The following is a 21,414-nucleotide window of genomic DNA, read 5'->3' as shown; positions in this document are numbered from 1 at the left end:
TTCATTTCACTCTCACAAACCCTGAGGGAAGTGCCAGTGACCTAGTTAGAGATGAGAAAACTGAGGTCAGAGCCGTGAAGTAGCAGCTGAGATTGCCCTGCTGGTAAGTGACAGAGCCGGGATGCAAGCCTGGACCAAGGGACTTCATCTGGGTGCCCAGTTCTGCTCAGGGCCCACTCTGCCCTGAAGCACCAAATACAGTCATGTGGAACCAGGATTCAATGGAACGGGAAGCTCTGTGTCTCCAAGGATTGAAGAACTGTAGGGCAGCAAGGAGAAATGAAATTAGATCATCGCAGAGTGCATGTTTACAATTAGGCCCTTACCCTAGTACTTTAAAACTGCTTTGATGTGGAATTGGATGAACGTGTATTTTTTTCTTTTTCTTTTTTGATTCTGATCCATTCGTTGCTGCAAAACACAACATCCTTTTCTTTCTAGAGGCTGGCATCATAGACATTCAAACACTAATGTTTATAAAGTTCTGTAATAGTGAAAACTCAGCTTCTCCATCAAGAGAAGGTTGTAACTTTTTGATGTCTTCTTTTACAGCTGTGTCAAGGAAAGGGCTTTATTTGTGAATTTTGCCAGAATACGACTGTCATCTTCCCATTTCAGACAGCAACATGTAGAAGATGTTCAGGTATCTTAATAACTTAATAACATAAGCTTAATAATAGCTTAACTAATTAACTAAACTAAGTTTAGTAACTTAAGCACAAAATCAACTTAAGCTGAATAATAGCTTAATAATTCAAGCACAGTTATTTAAAGTACAGTCATGCTGGTGTGTGCTTGTGTGTTGGATTGGAGATAATGAAGTTTTGGGCACAGAAGGAGGAGTATTTGGGTGGGGCAGAGATAAAGGATGATGTCTTCTAGTGCAGGGTTTGGATAGAGGAGATGGTCCCTTTGTTGCCTATGCCCACTTCTCTGTCTTGTCATTGGATCAGTCATGCCCAGTGGTGACGTCTCTGACTGCTTTTGCACCACAGAGGCAGAGCTGAGTAGCTATTGTAGGGACCACATGGCCCACAAGGTCTAAAACATTTGCTATCTGGCTCTTTACAGAAAAGGTTGCCGACCTTTCTACGGTATTAGTGCCCGGGAGAATCCCGTGTTCTGTAAACTCTGTTTCATGGGAGAGATCCTGGTAATGCACTCTACCTTCACCCTTGATAGGGGCACATCCTCCTCTCAGGCCACTCCAGTGTTGTCTCCCCAACCCTTTAGGCAGTGTTGCAAGACTGGCTCCCCAGCAAGGAGACTCTGGGGCAGAGATTTGCCAGAAAAAGTTTCATGTTCCTCAACTTAATACCTGTGGCGGTGTGCAGGCAGCAAGACTGGGAGAAGGAGAAGTTGAACAGTGGTGGGGTTGCAGTGGAGCCCTCAGCTCATCTCACGGGCAGCTCTGGAGTTTGGTGGCCTTTCAGCATTGTTCCAAACTGGGGACAAATTGGGGCCAGCCTTCTCACTACATAGTGATCAGTCACTGAATGCAGGCTGGTGCCAGGCACGGGGCATGAGCTTGGACAAAGCAGCTTTCTCGATGTAGGGCCATTTCTAGAGAAACAATGTGGCTTGCCAACAGTTATCAGCCACCAGCTGTCTTGGCAATTGGGGAAACGCCTGCCTCGGTGCTTGGGCAGATCCAGAGGGCGCTGTGGCGTCCATTATGTCAGGCTCTCTGAGCCTCCTGTTCATGACCGGTTGGAAGAGTCCAACAGGTCTGCTGAAACGTGACCTGCTGAAATGTGAGTTTCAGCCTGGCTGGTTTCTTTTTAGAGACTCTGGGTTCTGGATTCAGACCCCCTCCCTCCCTAGGATGGAGATGAATGTCTGCAGAAATGTGAGAAAACAAGGTAGCCTGTTTGCTGACGGCTGTCTTCCTTGCTTGCAGCGTGCAGGGCTTGCTTTCACAAACAGTGCTTCCAGTCCTCCAAGTGCCCCCGGTGTGCGAGGATCACAGCTAGGAGAAAACTTCTGGAAAGCGTGGCCTCTGCAGCAACATGATGCCCCTGAGTGTTGTGAAAAAGACTGTTCAGCATGCCTTATGATAACATCGATTTGTGTCCATTATTGGTGACATTGTTTTAGATATCTGGTATTGTATATTAAGGAAAAAGATGGTCTATATTCTCTTTATTGCATATACTTAATGTTTCAAAAGAATGCAGAGTCTGTGATTAAGCACAGGGTTGATAGTGGTTTTGTTTACAAATGTTCTGTTTTGGCTGCTATTGGTTTTTTAAAGAGGTTTTTTATACTTTTGTATTTGAATAGTGATGTTTAACTGATGTTGAGCCTGTGTGTGTGTGTGTGTGTGTGTGTGTACATATGTGAATTGTAACTGACAAGATGAATTACGCAATTTCTCTCCCTCTAATGCTTGTTTGATGAAACTGCTTGGTTCTTTCAGTGAACAAGAATATGACCCCAAATCTGTTTGTCCTGGCTTTTATTTCTTCAAGAAACAGACTTCCACTTAAATGCCATTTTGTGATTGTGTCAATCATACACATTTTATTTACTCCAGAGTTTGAATAGAGAGTACACATTTCTTCTGCAGCTTTATTTCATGATGAGTTTGAGTTGCTTAGCAGGGCGTGTAGATCCAGTTGAAGTGCAGTTTGAAGCAGCTGCCTCTAGATGGCATTCTTTCAGGTGGCACAAATCAAACCTGTATTTGTCGTCTCTGTTCCACACGCTATAATGTCAAGGGACGCAGGAGTAGAACTCCATCCCTGCCCTTGAGGATCTTGCTTTATAGATGTAAAACTGAACATACGGTATTTGCAGATTTAAACAAATTGGGGGAAATAATGAACAGTGTAATTCTAGTAATAACATTAAAATCATAGACATCGACTAATAAGGTTAAATGAATCACAAAACCTTTATGAATTTCTTTTTCCTAGTAGTTCTTATATGTTTTCCTGAAACATGTGAGCCTATTCTTTTTTCTTCTTTCTACTTTCTATATACTTTCTCCTACTTGAGAAAGGGGCCTTGAGGCTGGGTCCCTTCATGGTATATCTTTAGACTGAACGGTTTTCAGCCTAGGGCTTGGATGTTATATTCCCTGGGATTCGCATGCCCTGACTAAACCTACCTTGATTTTCTCAGACAGCACAGGCAGGCAATAAAGCATCACAGATTGTCCCCTAACTCCATCCAGCCGTGTGTATGTGTGTGTGTTATTCAATGGGATAGTATTGAGCACATGAAAGAAATGAATGACTTCTGTCAGTCTCTTTTCATTCAGTCTTCTCATTCTGTCAGTGTTTTCTCATCCGTGATGCCTCTGCCAGAACTGTGCTCACATTCATCATTTAAGCCAGATCTTTTTTTTAACTATTATAGAAGGTAGGCACGGCCGGGCATGGTGGCTCAAGCCTGTAATCCCAGCACTTTGGGAGGCCGAGACGGGCGGATCACAAGGTCAGGAGATCAAGACCATCCTGGCTAACACGGTGAAATCCCGTCTCTACTAAAAATACAAAAAAATTAGCCGGGCGTGGTAGCGGGCGCCTGTAGTCCCAGCTACCCGGGAGGCTGAGGCGGGAGAATGGCGGGAACCCAGGAGGCGGAGCTTGCAGTGAGCCGAGATCGCGCCACTGCACTCCAGCCTGGGCGACAGAGCAAAGACTCCGTCTCAAAAAAAAGGAAAAAAAAGAAGGTAGGCACATAGAATAAATAAAACCAGATTTCAAGCAATGTTTCATTCTTGCCCATTGCTCATATTCCCTGTTAGGAATCAAGGGTAAGAGGAGTGGTATGTTCACATTCCTTTCTGAGGTAAATGTCTGTATCTCCATTTACAGGCATGGAAACTGAGGCCTAGAGAAGAGAAATAACTTGCCTGCGTTCCCACAGGAAGTGCATGATGGAGCTGGGGTTGGCATTCAAGTCCACCTGCCTCCAAAGCCCATGCTTAGCCCCTGCTTCTTTTGTGGCGTCTTTTCGAGACAAAGGAGTAAAAACAACCTTAACTGGTAGGTGTTGCTCGAACCTGCGGAACTGGCATTGGGCGGAGCTTTTCTCACCTCAGTGTTAATGTAAGGCAGCCGCTGTGGCCCGAGCCTTGCTTGAAGGGCTCTGTGCTCGGGGTTTGTGTGTTTGTAAGGCACGATGAGCCTGTGTGTGTTACGTATCTTTGGTGTTAAGGAAGAGTGCACAGCAGTCGCTAGGAAGTGATGCTTTTGATTTTTTATTTTGAGGAAGAATGAGGTCATTTAAATCACTGCAATGTGGGATTTGTCTGAGACTTTGTTCCTCTCCAATGTGGTACCAGAGGCTTCTTCCCAGGACGACACCTGTTATGGAAGTGATCTTCAGCCCACATGGAGCACCCCGTAGGGAAGTGATGAGTCGTGGCATAGATAGCTGTTTAATGGGTCTTCCTGATCGTGAGCGTTTTCTGTTCCATTCTTCCTTGGCTGCCGGAAAGAAGACAAATGCCTGGTCACACCATTACCCGCTGTGAGGCATCCGTTGCAGTGCTGTGAAGGTCAGCGATTCATTTTCTGCCTCTACACTCTTCACATGGGCAATTCCAGTAGTGTGTCATTTACAGTCATGATTCTCAGCTGCAGAGAGGAAGTTACACCATCTCGAGGCAGAGGCTATAGGATGCGGAGGGGCGAGCCATCCCAAAGACGTCTGGTGTGTTGACCTGGGTGAGAATTCTTGGCCACAACTTCAGATTAGATCCCAGATATGCCACTTTCTACCTACCTATGGTGACTCTGGGTGCTCTAGTTTGGTTTGTTTGACTCCTGCAAACCTCATGCTGAAATTTGGTCCCCAGTGTTGAAGGTGGGTCTAATAAGAGGTGTTTGGGTCGTGTGCGGGCGGATCCCTCATGAATAGCTTGGTGGTGTCTTTGTGGTAATGAGTGAGTTCTCACTCTTAGTTCCCATGAGAGTTGGTTGTTATGAAGAGCCTGGCACCTCCCTGCCCTCTCTTTGCCTCCTCTCTTTCCTTACAGTCTCTGCACATGCAGGCTCCTCTTCCCCTCAGCCACAAGTCCTCTCCAGAGGCAGATATGGGTGCCATGCTCGTACAGCCTGCAGAACCATGAGCCAAATTAACCTCTTTTCTTTATAAAGCACCCAGCCTCAGGTATTCCTTTACAGCAACACAAATAGACTCAGACACCGGAGAAGCCATTTAAATTATCTAAGCCTCTGTTTGTAAAATGAGGGATATGACTCTCTGCAGTTGAGATGAGGATTAGAAATGAAAATGAAGCACCCACTAAAAGGCCTGGTACAAGCAAGGGCAAATGGTAATAATGAGGTCTAGACAGATTACAAACTGAGTCATACCCCTTCTTTTCTGTATCTCAGGGTCAGTTACTCCCTGGGTCTCAGTTTATACTCTGTAATACAAGGATTAGAACAATAGCTACTGCTGTGGGTTGAATTGTGTCCTGTGAAAGAATACGTTAAAGGCCTAACTCCAGATGTCTGTGCTGTGTCCTGTTGGGACGAGGGTCTTTGCAGATGTGGTTAAGTTAGGATGAGGACATAGTGCCTTAGGATGAGTTTGGATCTAGTGACTGGTGTCCTTATAAGAAAAGGGAAATTGAGAGAAGAGAGAAGATGGAGGGAAGAACAAAAGCAGAGGTTGGGGTGATGCATCTACAAGCCAAGGAGCACCAAGGATTGCTGGTGGCCACCAGAAGCCGGAGATAGGCAGGGGGCAGATTCTTCCTCAGAGCCTTCAAAAAAAAAACAAAAAACAAAAAACCAACGTGGCTAACCCCTTGATTTCAAACTTCTGGCACTGAGAATTATGAGAGGATAAATTCCTGTTTTTTTTTTTTTTTTTTTGAGGTGGAGTCTTGCTCTGTCACCCAGTCTGGAGTGCAGTGGTACGATCTCGGCTCACTGCAACCTTCGCCACCTGGGTTCAAGTGATTCTCCTGTCTCAGCCTCCTGGGTAGCTGGAATTGCAGGCGTACGCCACCACACCTGAATAACTTTTGTATTTTTAGTAGAGACGGGTTTTCACCATGTTGGCCAGGCTGGTCTCAAACTCCTGACCTCAGGTGATCTGCCTGCCCCGGCTTCTGAAAGTGCTGGGATTACAGGCCTGAGCCACTGCACTTGGCTCTGTTGTTTTAAACCACCCAGAGTGTGGTCATTTGTCTGAGACTTCAGAATTCAAACTGCTGGAAGGAGCATGGTAGACATGTTGGGAAGGGGTTTGACACTGAGTTTCTGCTCCCAGGTCTGAGCCTGCATGGCTGGCTTAGCCACTGTCAAACGCCACCTGCAGGAAGCCTTCCTGAGCTAATCCCCAAAGGAGGGTGAAGTGTGTCATTTGTCAACCTCCTTTACAAGCGTGCTTCCTTAAAACAAGCATTTAAGGATCTCTGTCTTTAAATAATTTCTCAACTGGTATGGGAAGGAAAACCGTAGTTCCCCTTTTTCACTTCACTAGAAACTAAAACAATACTTTTATGAGTAATGCTGAGGTAGCAGGCTGCAGGCACAATTGGGAAGCTTCAGCACAAACATGAGAAAATGAGAACCTCTGCATCCTTGCACATCTGGGCAGCTCTCCAAGCCAAGAGGACTAAGGATTGAAGAGCTTAACCACATAGGTTAAGCAAATTGTGTATTTTTCCTTGCACTTTTTTTTTTTTTTTTTTTCCCATCTACTAGGGAAGAGACAGGGTCTCGCTCTGTCTCTCCGGCTGGAGTGCAGTTGGCGTGATCTTGGCTCACTGCAACCTCTTGCCAGCCAGTTCAAACGATTTTCCAGCCTCAGCTTCCCTAGTAGCTGGGATCACAGGCATGTGGCACCACACCCAGCTAATTTTTTTCTGTTTTTGGTAGAGATGGAGTTTCGCCATGTTGGCCAGGCTGGTCTCAATCTCCTGACCTCAAGTGATCTGCCCGCCTCGGCCTCCCAAAGTGCTTGGATTACAGGCATAAGCCACTGCGCCCAGCCCTTCCTTGCACATTTTCTGGTCTCTACCTGTGCTTCCAGCCTTCTGTCTCCCCAGAGCTGCCCCCTCTTTTCTTGTCTTGCCATGTTCCTGACTCCATGTCCTTGTTCTTGCATCCCTTGCCTGGGATCAGGACTGCCCCTTCATCCTGAGAAGGAGGCCCTGCTCTGGCCTTCCTTGGGCTACGTACATCCCCACTGGTGAGGAGACGAAGGGCAAGGGCACCCAAAGCCCCCAGCCCTCCTGTTAGATCATGTACCTGGAGCCCCAGACAGAATCCCCTGCCCTGTCATCTCAAATCCACTTTTAGGGCTGCTCAGGTCTTTCCCCTGGTCCAGCCTCCGGAAAGTGAACTGTGCTGCTAAGACCAAGAGGCAGCTGCTTGTGGGACAGAGCCAAAGTGGGAAGAGACAGGGGCAGGGATTGGCCCGATGCTAGCTATACCTGAGCCACCATGCTCCAGAGCAGAGCACTGAGGAGTCAAAGATTTCAAAACTCAAACCTGCTTTCTCGGGTCCTGATGAAGGCATATTCACCATGGCAGGAGGATAAAACATATTTCAGATTTTAAATACTTGGATACATGGCACGTGGACCTGTATGTGTACTCTTGCATAGGCTCTGCAGATGGGAGTGGTGGGCCCCTCCCCTTTCCATCTCCCTCCCGATCTTGCTCATCCTTCAGGGTACTGCACATGCACACACACGCTCCCTTCGCCTTAAACTCTGATATCTGCATTTACCTCATTATTCCACTGGGAACAGCTCTCAGAACTTTTGGCAACCTTTGATCCTTTCTATCTGCCCTTGAAAGTCTCTTGGAGACTATGAGAGAGACTTGATTCTCCCTTTGCTCTTGCAGCCCCCGAAGGTCCACGTTCCTGAGGGTCCTACCCAGCTCCCTGTGATTGTTTGAAATAGAACTACTCAGGAGTGTGGCTCCTGCATTGGACTTCGCACAAGCAAGAGTAAACCTTTATTGTGTTCAGTTCCTGAGATTCTGTGGGGCTGGCTCCTGCAGTGTGACCTAACCTACTCTGGCTAATATAAGATGTCCTGATGCCTGTTGTCCAGGGGATGAGTGCTGAGGAAACAGGCTTGTCACTGTCCTAGTCTGTTTGGGCTGCTACAATAAAATACCTTACACTAGGTGGGTAATAAAGAACAGAAACTTATTGCTCACAGTTCTGGAAGCCAGGAAGTCCAAGATCAAGACAACAGCAGATGTGATGTCTATTGAGGGACTACTTCCTGGTTCATAGATGGCACCATCTCACTGTAACCTTACATGGTAGAAAGGAGAGGGAGCAGGCCAGGCGTGATGGCTCATGCTGGTAATCCCAGCACTTTGGGAGACCGAGGCAGGCGGATCACGAGGTCAGGAGATCGAGACCATCCTGGCCTACATGGTGAAACCCCGTCTCTACTAAAAATACAAAAATTTGCTAGGCATGGTGGTGTGCGCCTGTAGTCCTAGCTACTCGGGGGGCTGAGGCAGAAAAATCTCTTGAACCGGGGAGTCGGTGGTTGCGGTGAGCCAAGATCACACCACTGCATTCCAGCCTGGCAACAGAGCGAGACTTGGTTCCTGCCCCTCTCTCCGTCTCCCCCAAAAAAAGAGAGAAAGGAGAAAGAGAACTTCCTGGGGTCTCTTTTTATAAGGGCATTAATTCCCTTTATGATGGTCCCACCATCATGAACTAATCGCCACCTAAAGACCCCACCTCCTAATACTGTCACAATTGGGGGTTAGGTCTTCAACACATGACTTTTGAGGAGATATAAATACTCAGTCCATAATGGTCATGCAGACATCAAAAACTATTCTACTCCTCTGAGTTATCCATATTATCTAGTATTCTTTATATTAAAAAATAAAGGAATATGCAGAGAGAAAAAAATTCTTTAATGTCACATTCCTTTCCAGTCCTACCTCTATGAACTTTTTCACAGCAACATTTTTGAAAGAACAGTTTTTAATGTTTGCCATCGCTTCCACACCTCTTTCTTCCTTTGCCTACAACAATAGCACTTCCCTCTCAACCATTCTCCCCAAACTGTCAAGGTCACTAACAATATCTAAATGCAGTAGTCACTGTATTGTCTTCATCTACCTCTCTACCACAGTTGCTTGCGTTCTTCTTAACAAAAGAGAAGAATATTTTATAATAAAATATAGCTAAAAAGCTAGACTATAATGAATTTTATCATATTGTAGTGGTGATTATCTCTGTATAGTGGGATTAGAATAATTTTCAAAAATTTTCTTTGTAAATGTTACCCTATAGACTAGATATCATTTTAAATAAATGATAAATCAGATGATACTAATGATACATTATGGATGATAAATCAGATCAGTACTATACAATTTTTAAGAGTGATGGTTACATTTCTGCTGTCCATGCCCACAGTGGAGAAATCAGATTAGCTGTTGGGGACCACCTGAAACTTCATCTTCATAGAGTCTGATGATGGAGTTGCTGCCTGGTACCCAAAGCTCCTGGTTTTCCTGGTTACTTAGTAAATTACTGAAGATCATGTGAACAAAAAAGAACAGGGCCAGCTGTCAGATGGACCAGATGGATGGATGCAACCATTCACCTTCCTCCTGGAAGCTTTGGAACCCTGGAAACATCGTGACATTTGTGATTTGTCTCCTTCCTCTGCAGACAGTGGCCTCTTTTCTTGGTCTCCTTTGTGGGTTTTCCTCTTCTTTCTCTGTCCATCTCTAAATAAAGACAGAGATTCCAGGGCTCAGTTTTACCATCTCTTTTCTTCTCTTGGGATTGTCTTACCTAGTGAAATAGCTTTGAATGACTTCTAAGTTTGTAGCTTCAGCCCAGAGGCATGTACTCAGCAGCCCACTGATAGCTGTGTTTGTATTAATATTTCTTTACAGGCTTTTCCATCTCAGAAAATGTCACCACCATAGACCCAGTCGCTTAAGAAAACACCTAGGAGTCATCCTCTCCCTTTCCCTCACTCCCCAGATCCAGTCCATCAATAACTTCTGTCAGTTCTACCTACAAAACATGTCTTAGTTGATGGCTTACCACAGCCACTGACATTATTACAGTCCAAGCCACCATCTCTCTCCTGAACTTCTGTTAGGTTGAACTACGTAGCATTGCTGCTATTTTATAATTGTTGAGCTACCAAATGGCAATTTCATGTGTGGTTCAGCCTAATTAAAAGCCTCCTATCTCCTCTTTCCACACTTGCCCCTCTAGAGTCCATTCTCCACAGAACACCAGAATGTTTATAAAGCGTAAATCAGATCATCTATCTCCCGGATTAAACCCTCTGAAGACTTGATTTAAAATTAAGTTGACTGGGTGCTGGCTCATGCCTGTAATCCTAGCACTTTGGGGAGGCCGATGCAGGAAGATCACTTGAGCCCAGGAGTTTGTGACCAGCCTGTGCAACATAGCGAGACCCTGTCCCTTAAAAAAAAAAAAAAAAAAAAAAAAAAAAAAGTTAGCTGGGCACAATGGTGTGTGCTAGTGGTCCCAACTACCCAGGAGGCTGAGGTGGGAGGATTGGTTGAGCCCAGGAGTTTGAGGCTGTAGTGAGGCATGATGCCGCCACTGCATTCCAGCCTGGGTGACAGAGTGAGACCCCATCTCAAAAAAAAAAAAGGCCAAATTCTTTACCCAAGCAGATTTCCTGTCGGGCTTGACCTGCACCACCTCCTCAGCTGTTCCTCTCTTCCCTCCACCAGGAACCTCTTTAAAAATTCCTCTTGCCCTTTCCATGATTTCACCTGAGTACACCCCAAAATCTTCCCCCACTTTCCCTTGGAGTACAGTGAGTCTAAGTGATCCAGAATTTAGAGCCAGAAGCACTTGGATCCTTTCACTTCTAGTCCTGTGATTTGTGAAAAGTTGCTCCAATTTCTTAAGACTCAGGTTTCCTATTTGTACAATGCTGATAATCTGTCTCACAAGGTGGTTGTACAGATTAAATGATGTAAGTTATGAAAAGTGTGTTTAGCACCTTGTCTATCACTTTGTGTATAAAATTCAGTGGTTTTTTTTTTCCTGGCCTCCAAGCACCCTTGCCTACCCTTAGTCCATCCCCTTTCCTCTCTAAATCATAACTTGTCTATAACCTCTGGATTCAGCCCTGGTATAATTCACACATCTGAATCATTATCCCTGCCTCCTACTTGTCTGACCCTCTGAGTCTTCCATAAAAATAACATCAACTTTCCTAAGGGACCCTTCCCATTCAGTCACTTAAGTGACGTGGGGAGGAAAGAGTGATGGTTTTGGCCCATGGGATCATGAGAATGTAGAGTGGTCCGTTAACAGTCAGGAAAGCTACACGGAAAGGGTGGCTTAGACATTCAAGTGGAGTGACTTTGGACAGGTCGTTTCATCACTGCATCTTGGCTCCCGTATCTGGAAAGTGGCGCATAACACCTACTTTGCAGGGTGATTGTGTGCATCTAACAAGATAATGGCAGTGGAAGTGCTATAATGTAAAGCACATGGAGATGGAGCTTAGAACAGTTACTCTCTTCGGGTGCTAGTGCTTATGAAAACCTCATGCTGGTGGTTTCCACCTTCAGAGCACACGTCAGTTGCCATTGGATTTCCTCAGAGTCACCTCCCTGCCAACCGTCTTTCACTGTCAGAGTCCAGATTGGCCACATTTCGACTGAGCTTCCTGGGGCCTTGTCTTTGGATGAGAGAAATGGTGTGGGAGTGGTACAGCCCTAGTAGGGTTGTCAGATTTGGCACATAAAAAGTCAGGCACCCAGTTAAACTGAACTTGAGATATACGAGTAAGTTTTTACATATACGGGTACGTTTTTACTGTATATATGTCCTGTGCGATATTTATGTTTCTCCAACCCTGAACTCTATAGAAAGCTGTGTGGACACCTTTCCTGCACTATGGCCATTCACGGTGGCCTGTGAGCTAACGTGATATTCTGACCATGTCCTGACCAGTCCCAGAGCACGTGCCACCCTCTTGGCGAGTCATTTTACCCAGGGAGCTGCTGTTGGTGGCCGTGGCCAACTGAGGATGCTGGTATATGTGCATCTGCACAAAGCTCTCCCGGTACTGGAAGACTGACCACAATTTTCAGGTCTCCGTCACCCACCTTCTGCGTCTTTACTTCTTGGGTGATCTCATGTATCCAGCAATTCTGAGTTGAAGACAGTTTAAAAATCTATCACTGAGCATCAGCCTTCCTCTGGAAGCACAGGTGTGAACCTGGTCCAGTGCATACTTTAGAGACCCTTGCAGCCTCCAAAGTTGACAGTTTTAAACAGTCAGAATCGCCTTCTGATTCCAGCTCCTCCTCAGGCTCTCACTTGGTTCTAAAGCATGACCTATAAAAATGCTCGAGTAAGCACATCTTCGTCACCATGAGGGCAGGAGAGTGGGTCAGGCTGCGTACCACAAATGCCATCAGGCCCTCCCATTCCCTTGCAGAGTAGTCCTAGGACCCCCTGGAGAAGTCTCCGGAAGATGCATGCTAGGGAACACTCTCCATATACATACACATTACAAACACAAACACAAACACATGCAGAATTTATTGCCTTTTTCTGACCAAACCTGATTCCAATTAGGTTAACTTCCTCTATTAACTACCTCCTCTCCTCCCCAACCTGAAGCTGTGACATGTTGTCTCTGCTGTAGTGTCCAGATGGCCAAAGCGTGGGGCAGGGCTGACCCTGATGGCCCCTGCCTCTAGCCCCTGCAGCCATCTGGGTCCATGTGGGTCCATGTGGGATCTCAGTAGCTGCCCAATTCCAGTTCCCCACAGAGGAGGAAAAAAGGCAGAAAAGGAAAGTGGGGTTAAGATGCTGCAGTCAGTTATGGAATCTCCATTGACATTCTGGCTCCCCAAGTTTTGTTGCTGATGTGTCCTCTCTCATCCTTTCTGTTCTTGTAAGTTTATGTCTTTAAAATAATTCCTTGATTGTTGCTTTTGAGCAGTCTTTCTACTGTTGCTTTAGAGGGACTTGAGCAGTATGCAAAAGTAAACGTATGTTCAGGCTGCCATTTTTACAGGAAACTCAAGCTCACAGTCTTTTTATTTTATAATTATGGTTAAGCTTACACTCTTAACTGTTGTACTGTGCCTCACCTCTATGTTTCACTGTCTCAGAAGCCCCTTTTTTTTTTCTTTTGAGATGGAGTCTCGCTGTGTCGCACAGGCTGGAGTGCAGTGGCACGAGCTCAGCTCACTGCAAGCTCCGCCTCCCGGGTTCACGCCATTCTCCTGCCTCAGCCTCCCGAGTAGCTGGGACTACAGGCGCCTGCCACCACGCCCGGCTAATTTTTTGTATTTTTAGTAGAGACGGGGTTTCACCGTGTTAGCCAGGATGGTCTCGATCTCCTGACCTCATGATCCGCCCACCTCAGCCTTCCAAAGTGCTGGGATTACAGGCGCGAGCTACCACGCCCTGCCCAGAAGCACTTTTAACAGGGGACTACTATGTTTGTGGCTTTTGAAAGTTAACTGTGGTGATGGCATGGAAGATGGAGATATAATTGTGGTAGGGAAGCTGTTCTGAGGCTAGTATTGACAAAACTCTGTTACAAGAAGGAACACTGGACTCTCACCTTCCTGGGAGTATCACTCAGTGCTGGGGGATTGAAGTTCTGAAGTTGGATTAAAAATTCCTTACTAGAATGCTGTGAAGCAGCAGCCACATGGGAGATAAACGTATGGAGAATTAATAAGTCCAGCAAAGCAAGGCTGTTCCTCACTTTGGAATACATTGCTGTTTTAACACTTGAACAACAGAAAAAGTAGTTGACTTGCATTTGTTGAATTAAAAAAGATTGTCTTCAGATATTATTTTCACACTCATGGTGGCATTGTACATGCAATGCGACCAAGAGCCCCCAAGGGGACCACAGGCTCTTGTCTGCCTCTCTCCACAGCACAGCCTCCTTTTTTGTTATTTCTTTTTCCTTCTCTCTCTCTCTTTTTTTTTTTTCTGCAAGCTTTTGGTTAAATTGTGGTAAGTCAAATATGCAGATGATGAGATAGTAGTGTAATAACAAGAAAGGAAGTAGATAGCTGCGGGGAGGATAAAATGGTTTTGTGCCTACATAAATCATGGCTATTTAAAAAATATTCCTCAATTCTTTCTCCTCTTAGTCTTGATTCCAAACATAACTGCAGATTTTTCTCTCATATTTTTACTTTACAATATTGTTGGGGGGTGAAGGAAATGATTATTTTCCCCTGCCTAGCATCTAAATTCCCTTCCTACTTTTGGGAAATTTCAATCTGGTGATTCTTGCTGGGAGCCAAGGCCACATCCTGCCATAAATGCAACAATTTCCAGTCTTCTTCCTTCTCTGACCTTTTTTTTCAGCCAGGGCACTGGCAGGCGACCCAGGTACCACGGATTGGATGCATCCCGGCAGTTCTGAAATCAGGATCTTGTGATACAGGGAGGCGGGGCTGGGGAGCACCCATTCCAGGGGCATAGCCGTGGTGTGATGGTGCATGAGGTTCTGGCGACCGAAGGCTTCTCATTTCGGATTATTTCTAAGCATGGTTCTTTAACCTTCCTTGCTATTCTGGAAGCTCCTGATGTCCTTTCTACAAATCTCTGTTCTGCTTAAAGCAACTGGAGCAGATGACTCTTGCTTTCAATTGTGAAGTCTGACAGATGTTTTAAAAAGGGAATTTTCCAGGAGCCTGGTCCTAGTCCACAGCCACCAGGGTAACATGCCTAGTGACAGAGCTGTGTGCATGTACATCCAAGTACACGCGCATCCAAGTACACACACACAGTCTCGTTTACTTAGGCTTTCTTTGCTGTCTGGGTTAGGTTTTGGGGGCTTAAGCATGTTTGACTCCCGGTGAGAAGGGCCAGGCCGCACTTGCTGCTCTGGTTCACAGCCTGGGGGAGTGGATACAGTGTGAAGAAGGAAGTGGGGAGGAGGAAGCCCATGGCAGAGAAAGCCATGACTTTCACCCTTGCCTTGTCCCAGCCCAGGCAGTGTTGACCTCGGAGGGCCTCTCATCCAGTTTAACCTCATATCCGGTCCGGTGAGGACAAAACACATCTTTTTTGAATAGAAGTGAGTTTGCATTGGACACCTTTTCACTGTTTCTAGCTGCTACAATTAGCAGACAGTCATAAAGCTGCAGAGGTGCTTCTGCTGAATGTTTGGTTGGTATTTGAAAGCATAAACCCAGAAGGACTGTGTCATTAAAATTAAGAAGAAAATATAGGCCGGGCGCGGTGGCTCAAGCCTGTAATCCCAGCACTTTGGGAGGCCGAGACGGGTGGATCACGAGGTCAGGAGATCGAGACCATCCTGGCTAACACAGTGAAACCCCGTCTCTACTAAAAATACAAAAAACTAGCCGGGCGAGGTGGCGGGCGCCTGTAATCCCAGCTACTCCGGAGGCTGAGGCAGGAGAATGGCGAGAACCCGGGAGGCGGAGCTTGCAGTGAGCTGAGATCCGGCCACTGCACTCCAGCCCGGGCTACAGAGCAAAACTCCGTCTCAAAAAAAAAAAAAAAAAAAAAAAAAAAAGAAGAAAATATAAGGAGAAGTCTTTCCTCATTATTCACCTTGAAAACTCCTATTCACCCTTCATTGCTGTCCTCTGCGAACTTAGCCTCGTTCTCCAACTCCTCTCAGTATTAGTTACTCTTTCTGCTTTATTATTTTTATACTTTGTATATATTTATACTATTGCACATTTTTTACTGATTATTAGTCTGGCTCACCTATGATACCCTAAGGTTTTTGAGGGTATCTTGAGTATCTCTGAATGTTTTACCCACAATGCTCCTGACAGCAAATATGTGGGGGTTTTCCACACCAATGACCAATTCTCCTTCTCTCAGGACACCCACTGGTTGTCCTACAGTTTAATTCAATTCTGGCACTAACTACCCGGAGTTAGTGTTGGACTGTACACATTTAATTACTCAGCCCCCAAAGACTGTCCTCACTTCAGATACCGGACCCAAGTATTGTGTGCCCAGGCTACTCACATTGCTGTCTAATTTGGCTACAAAGTTGGAGGTTCTCACAAGCCTCCCCTCTTTAAGGTTCAATAATTTGCTAGGATGACTCAGAGCTCAGAAAAGTACCTATATTTACCCGTTTATTATAAAAGATACAACTCAGGAGCAGCCAAATGGAAGAGATGCAGAGGGCGGACTATGGCGGAGGGCGCAGAGCTTCCACACTCTCTCTGGGTGCAGCACCCTCCCAGTGTCTTGATGTGTCCACCAACCTGAAAGCTCTGCAAACCCTGTGGGATTGCTATGTTCTACCCACACTGATTTTTCTATTTTCAGAAGGCGTTAAACTCCTAGCTCAGAAGACGCTGTTTACTGTTCCTTCCCAGGGCTTCCCATCTTCAAATGTTGGGCTTCATCCCAACCACAGACCTCAGCTCAGCTCCCCTACCCTCCCCCTCGACTCAGTGGGTCTTCTTCCTACATGTCTCCAAGTCAACACGGATATGTTTTCATTGTAGCATGTAACAGAAGTTACAGTTCTCTTGTCTGCTCCCTTCTGACAACTGCTGCCCTCAGTAGCCTCTAAACTGAGGGTACACACATTTCATTCGTTTTAGCCTCCTCTGGCAAACACCAGCTACTCCATATACTTTACTGAATGAGTGAATCATTGATTAAGGTACAAATCAGTGGGAAAATCAGGATGAAGATAAAATAAGAGGAGAAAATATGCCATGAATTCAGAGGAAATGTCAGAATACAAAATGCAAGTGCAAGAGGCTTTACCTTCACTAAGAGAACATAAGTTTGGCCTTGAACTTTCTCACAGCTCATGTACAGAGCAGTACTCTCAGTTATGTGATTCAGGCCCCTGAGATAAAGATCAGACCTTTTACAATCAGGAAAGATGCAATTATTCCTAGAAATTGCCCCTGAGAGATATTTCTCTTGGGGGTCAGGTAGAGCCTCGGGACATCCTAAATCAATATATTAGCGCTTCAGTGAAATTTCTGCTTAATTGTAGCTGCTTTCTGCTGAAAGCATCTCCCCATGTAAGCCCCTTGAAGAAGGACCATATTTATTTGTTGTTATTTATTTTAATTTTTCCCTAAATGGAAAAGTAATGTATTACTATTTCTGATTATAAAAGTTATTCGTGTTCACTCTAAAAATCCCAAACCTTTGAAAATGTATGAGTTTTGTTAGCTCTTCTCCTACACCTATTAAAAAGGGGATTATTCAGCAAATTCTGTTATGTGAACTACTTTTTTCTCCCAGTAATGTTTTTGGATATATTTTCTTGCCAGTTCACATAGATCTCCATAGTTGTTTTAATGCCTGTATCGTATTCTATTCTGTGGTTCTACCATAATTCATATGACCAATCTAATTTTTGTCCAAATATTTTGCTCTTATAAATATCCTAATATTTTTTGCTATTATAAAGGTATAATATTATACCTACAGCTTTATTCACGGGTCTAATTATTTTCTTAGGATGTGTTTTTCTTTCTTTTTTTTCTTCATTTTTTTGAGACAGTCTCGCTCTGTCACACAGGCTGAAGTGCGGTGGCACAATCTTGATGCACTGCAACCTCCGCCTCCCGGGTTCAAGTGACTCTCCGCCTCAGCCTTACAGATAGCTGGGACCACAGGTGCCCACCACCACACTCAGCTAATTTTTATTGTATTTTTAGTAGTGGTGGGGCTTTGCCATGTTGGTCAGGCTGGTCTCGAACTCCTGGCCTCAAGTGATCTACCCACCTTGGCCCCTCAAAGTTCTGGGATTACAGGAGTGAACTATCATGCCTGGCCTCTTTTCTTTCTTTCTTCCTTCTTTACTTCTTATATTTCTTTCTAGCTACTCCTTTGGCACCAGTTTGAAAATTTTTCCTAAAATTAATTCTAGGAAAAGGAACTGCTAGGTCAAAATGTGAGTATAATTAACATTTTAATAAATATTTCCAAATTACCTTCCCTAATGATGAATCAGTTCATACACTCACTGGTTGTGACTGAGAATTTTCATTTTTCAGCAGTCTCCCAAACACCACGCTTTTTTTTTTTTTTTTTTTTCATTTTGCTTTTTACAGCTTTATTGAGGTATAATTGACATATACTAAACCACACATATTTAGCGTCATTCTTTTAAACCTTTGCCTGGTTGATGACAAATGATATGTTATTGATATAATTCACATTTCTTTATTTACAAATGAGATTTAGCATCTTAGCATATGTTCATAGAACATTATTTTGAGTGTTGCCTGTTCTGTGGCCCATTTTTCACTTAATTTTTAGTCTTTTTCTTAAAGATTTATGATTGAAACTCAGATTTGGATTTGCCATTAAAATCAAGTTAAAGTTAAAATCTCAATTTGTCCCCCAGTGACTTGGCTAACATCTGTGCCAGTGCCTGCCTTATCTGATGCTGTGACATCACTAACCACCAGATAAGTAAGGGTGTAAAAAAGGAAAATGACATCAGTTGCATAGAAGGCTACTCTTGGTCACTGGTTTGTGGTGTGCAGGTCTATGCAAACCAACCCCCAAAGGCCAAGGGAACTGAGAGGCTGAAGAAAGAGGCTGAGAAATCTAGTTTCTCAGAAGCATTTAATAGGGACTTATGAACAGAAGCAATGTCTTGGGCAGCCGTGAGACAGTGAATTCCCATGCCTGCCCTCCAAAAAATATCATTTATATAGCAATCTTTTAAGGTAGAGACACATGCAGCTGATCATATCTCAGACTTTCTTGCCAGGACTAATGACCACTAGGGAGGTTAGATGAGCATCTTTATGAGGAATTATCTACGCCGCAGGCATTGTTTAAAGACCTTGCTGAAGATCACCTTGGTCTGCAGGAGTCAAATATCTGCCATCATGGCAGTTCCACTTCAAGATGGCGTCACTCTTGTCATGCAACAGGCTGTTTTCCTAGAGTCAGTCAGGGTTCTATCAGAGAAACAGACCCAGTAGGACACACACATACACGTTCATTTGTTTGTTTGTTTCTTGACTGATTGCAAGGAATTGGGTTACATGCATGTGGGATTGACTAGCCAAATCTGAAATCTTTAGGACAGGCCATCAGTTCTTCTTCCTCAGGGAAATCCCAATTTTGCTCTTAAAGCCTTTCACTGGCCAGAGCAGGTCCACCAGACTATCCAAGATAATCTTCTTTACTTAAAGTCAGTTGATTGTGGATGTTAATCACTTCTACAGAATACCTCCACAGAAACACCTACACTAATGTTGGATTAAATAGCAGGGTATTATAACCCAGCCATGATAACACATAAAACTGACCAGCAGAGTTGTCAATCCTCAATCATCTGAGAAAAGAAGCATGAGATTCTCAACTAAGGAGGAATCTGGGTAGGAGGGTAGGGTCAGGACCAAATGGTATGAAGATGAGAGGAGAAAACAGGGTTTTCATAGCTCTTGTAGAGACAGCAATTAAATCTGCAAACCACTGGGAAAATCTTGAATTTAAGATGTTTTCTGAATCACTCATCTTTCATCCAGGTAGTGAGAAAGTACCAAGCCACTGGAAGGAGTTATACTTTCCTGAAACACAGATATCTTTTATTTCTTCCTTCCACCTCTTTCTCATCTCTTCCTTCCCCACATTACTTCCTTCTTCTCAAGAATTTAATATCTTACGTGGACGGCTGGTTGATCTTAGAACCAGGGTAGCATCCTAGAAAAAAATAGAAGGAACCCAATGGAGCCAGCTCTGTGAGGACAAATACCATCATCTTCATCAGAATGTTCCATCATCTATCTACTGCTGGCAGGGTTTTTTCTTTTCTTTTTTAAAGTATAATAAGAATTGTAATACACTTTGTATCAGATTTTAAAATTTTGCATAGCGTTTGTATATGCACACTTTATTATATATTTCATACACAGTTCACAACAGCTCAGTAAGATTAGATTTCATTATTTCCATTTTACTGTTGAGACAACTGAGGCACAGAGAGATGCCTGCTCAATGTCATCCAGCTAAAAAGTAGAAGAGGAAAAAGAGCACACACGCAGGTGATTTATCCCTTAATTGCCCTCCGTCTACTGTGTTTCGTGTTGGAATATTTATATGCTCTATAATTTACTTTTTAAGGCCTTTCGCTTATTCAAAATAAAGGGTTTAGCTCCTTGGATGAAAAGCCTTTTAGCTATTTTGACATAAAATAATTGAATAAGGCCTGGGTCAGTCCATTTTGTGTTGCTATAAAGGAATACCTAAGGCTGGGTAATTTATAGAGAAGAGAGGTTTATTTAGCTCATGGTTCTGCAGGCTGTACAAGAAGCATGAAGCCAGCATCTGCTTCTGGTGAGGCCTCAGGAAGCTTTCTTCATGGTGGAAGGTGAAGGGGGAGCCTCCGCACCCAGCAATATAGAACATTTCTGTCATCTAGCAAACAAAGTCCTAACTGGAACCCCAGAGGATCTCGTTAAAGAAGCAGGGTTAAACTAAGTTAGGCTGTGGGTTCCATCCATAGTGCCCTCTTTCTACACACACACAGTTGCCCCTACAGTTACCCACACCCTGCATCCCTAATTTGTACCCACAAACGGCCGGGCGCAATGGCTCACGCCTGTAATCCCAGTACTTTAGGAGGCCTAGGTGGGCGGATCACCTGAGGTCAGGAGTTCGAGACCAGTCTGGCCAACATGGTAAAAGCCCATCTGTACTAAAAATACAAAAATTAGCTGGGCTTGGTGGCAGGCACCTGTACTCTCAGCTACTCAGGAGGCTGAGGCAAGAGAATCGCTTGAACCCGGGAGGCGGAGGTTGCAGTGAGTGGAGATTGCGCCACTGCATTTCAGCCTGGTCGACAGAGAGAGCCTCCATCTCAGGGGGGGCAAAAACGGCAGTAGTAACCACACCACCTATTGCATAGGGATGTTGTGAGGGTTAAATTAGGTAACGTCTGAGATGTTTGTAGATCAGCACCCAACACTTAGGAAGCCCTCAATTAAACATTAATCATTATTATGAGTGTTGCTACAATTCTGTAATTTCAAGGTATTGTGGGTTTCAGATCTGCCCACAAGAGGGCACTGGTGACACAGCTCTGCCTCAAAAGGTTTCCAGTTGAAAGACCAGGCAGCTTTGCTTGTGTCTAAGGAACTAAGGGTCCGATTTCTCATGAACTGCTGAACCACAGATTTTAGAGCTGAAAGACACACTGCAAGTGATCTAATCCAATCATCAGATGTTGCAGTTATAAGCCACAGGCGGGTAGATGTGGACCAGGTGAGTACGACTTACAAAACCAACAGTCACAGGAAAAGCAACTTCACATGCGTTCTCTGTGGAGTTGAGAGGTAGGACAGAAACACCATCTTTCTGGGAATAAAAATGCACCAAAAGTGTTAACAGCAGTGCCAGGCTGAAATGAAAAGAAGGCAGTGAGGCATATGTATGTGTGCGTCTGTGTGTGTGTGAGAAAACAGAAGAAAGAGGTCGTGTAGA

General features: G+C 44.6%; 1 protein-coding gene across 7 annotated transcripts in view; it reads left to right on the top strand.

Moving 5' to 3' along the window:
- RUBCNL (RUN and cysteine rich domain containing beclin 1 interacting protein like) overlaps window positions 1–2,875 on the top strand; it is a 46,755-nt gene extending 43,880 nt beyond the window's left edge. For 5 of the 7 annotated variants that reach the window (XM_025364201.1, XM_025364204.1, XM_025364202.1 and 2 more), the window contains 2 exons: window positions 553–643; window positions 1,901–2,441. In XM_025364201.1, the coding sequence (XP_025219986.1) occupies window positions 553–643; window positions 1,901–2,013 (204 nt within the window). In that variant the 3' untranslated portion in view covers window positions 2,014–2,441. Of the gene's footprint in view, window positions 1–552; window positions 644–1,900 lie in introns of all 7 variants that reach the window. The other 2 variants (XM_025364207.1, XM_025364206.1) reach the window with 1 other exon arrangement.
- Window positions 2,876–21,414: the final 18,539 nt, after the last annotated feature.

This window comes from Theropithecus gelada, chromosome 17 (genome assembly GCF_003255815.1).
Source record: "Theropithecus gelada isolate Dixy chromosome 17, Tgel_1.0, whole genome shotgun sequence".
In the NCBI taxonomy this organism is placed as follows: domain Eukaryota; kingdom Metazoa; phylum Chordata; class Mammalia; order Primates; family Cercopithecidae; genus Theropithecus; species Theropithecus gelada.
Note: the sequence above shows the minus strand (reverse complement) of the source record. Positions and strands in the feature narration are given on the sequence as shown.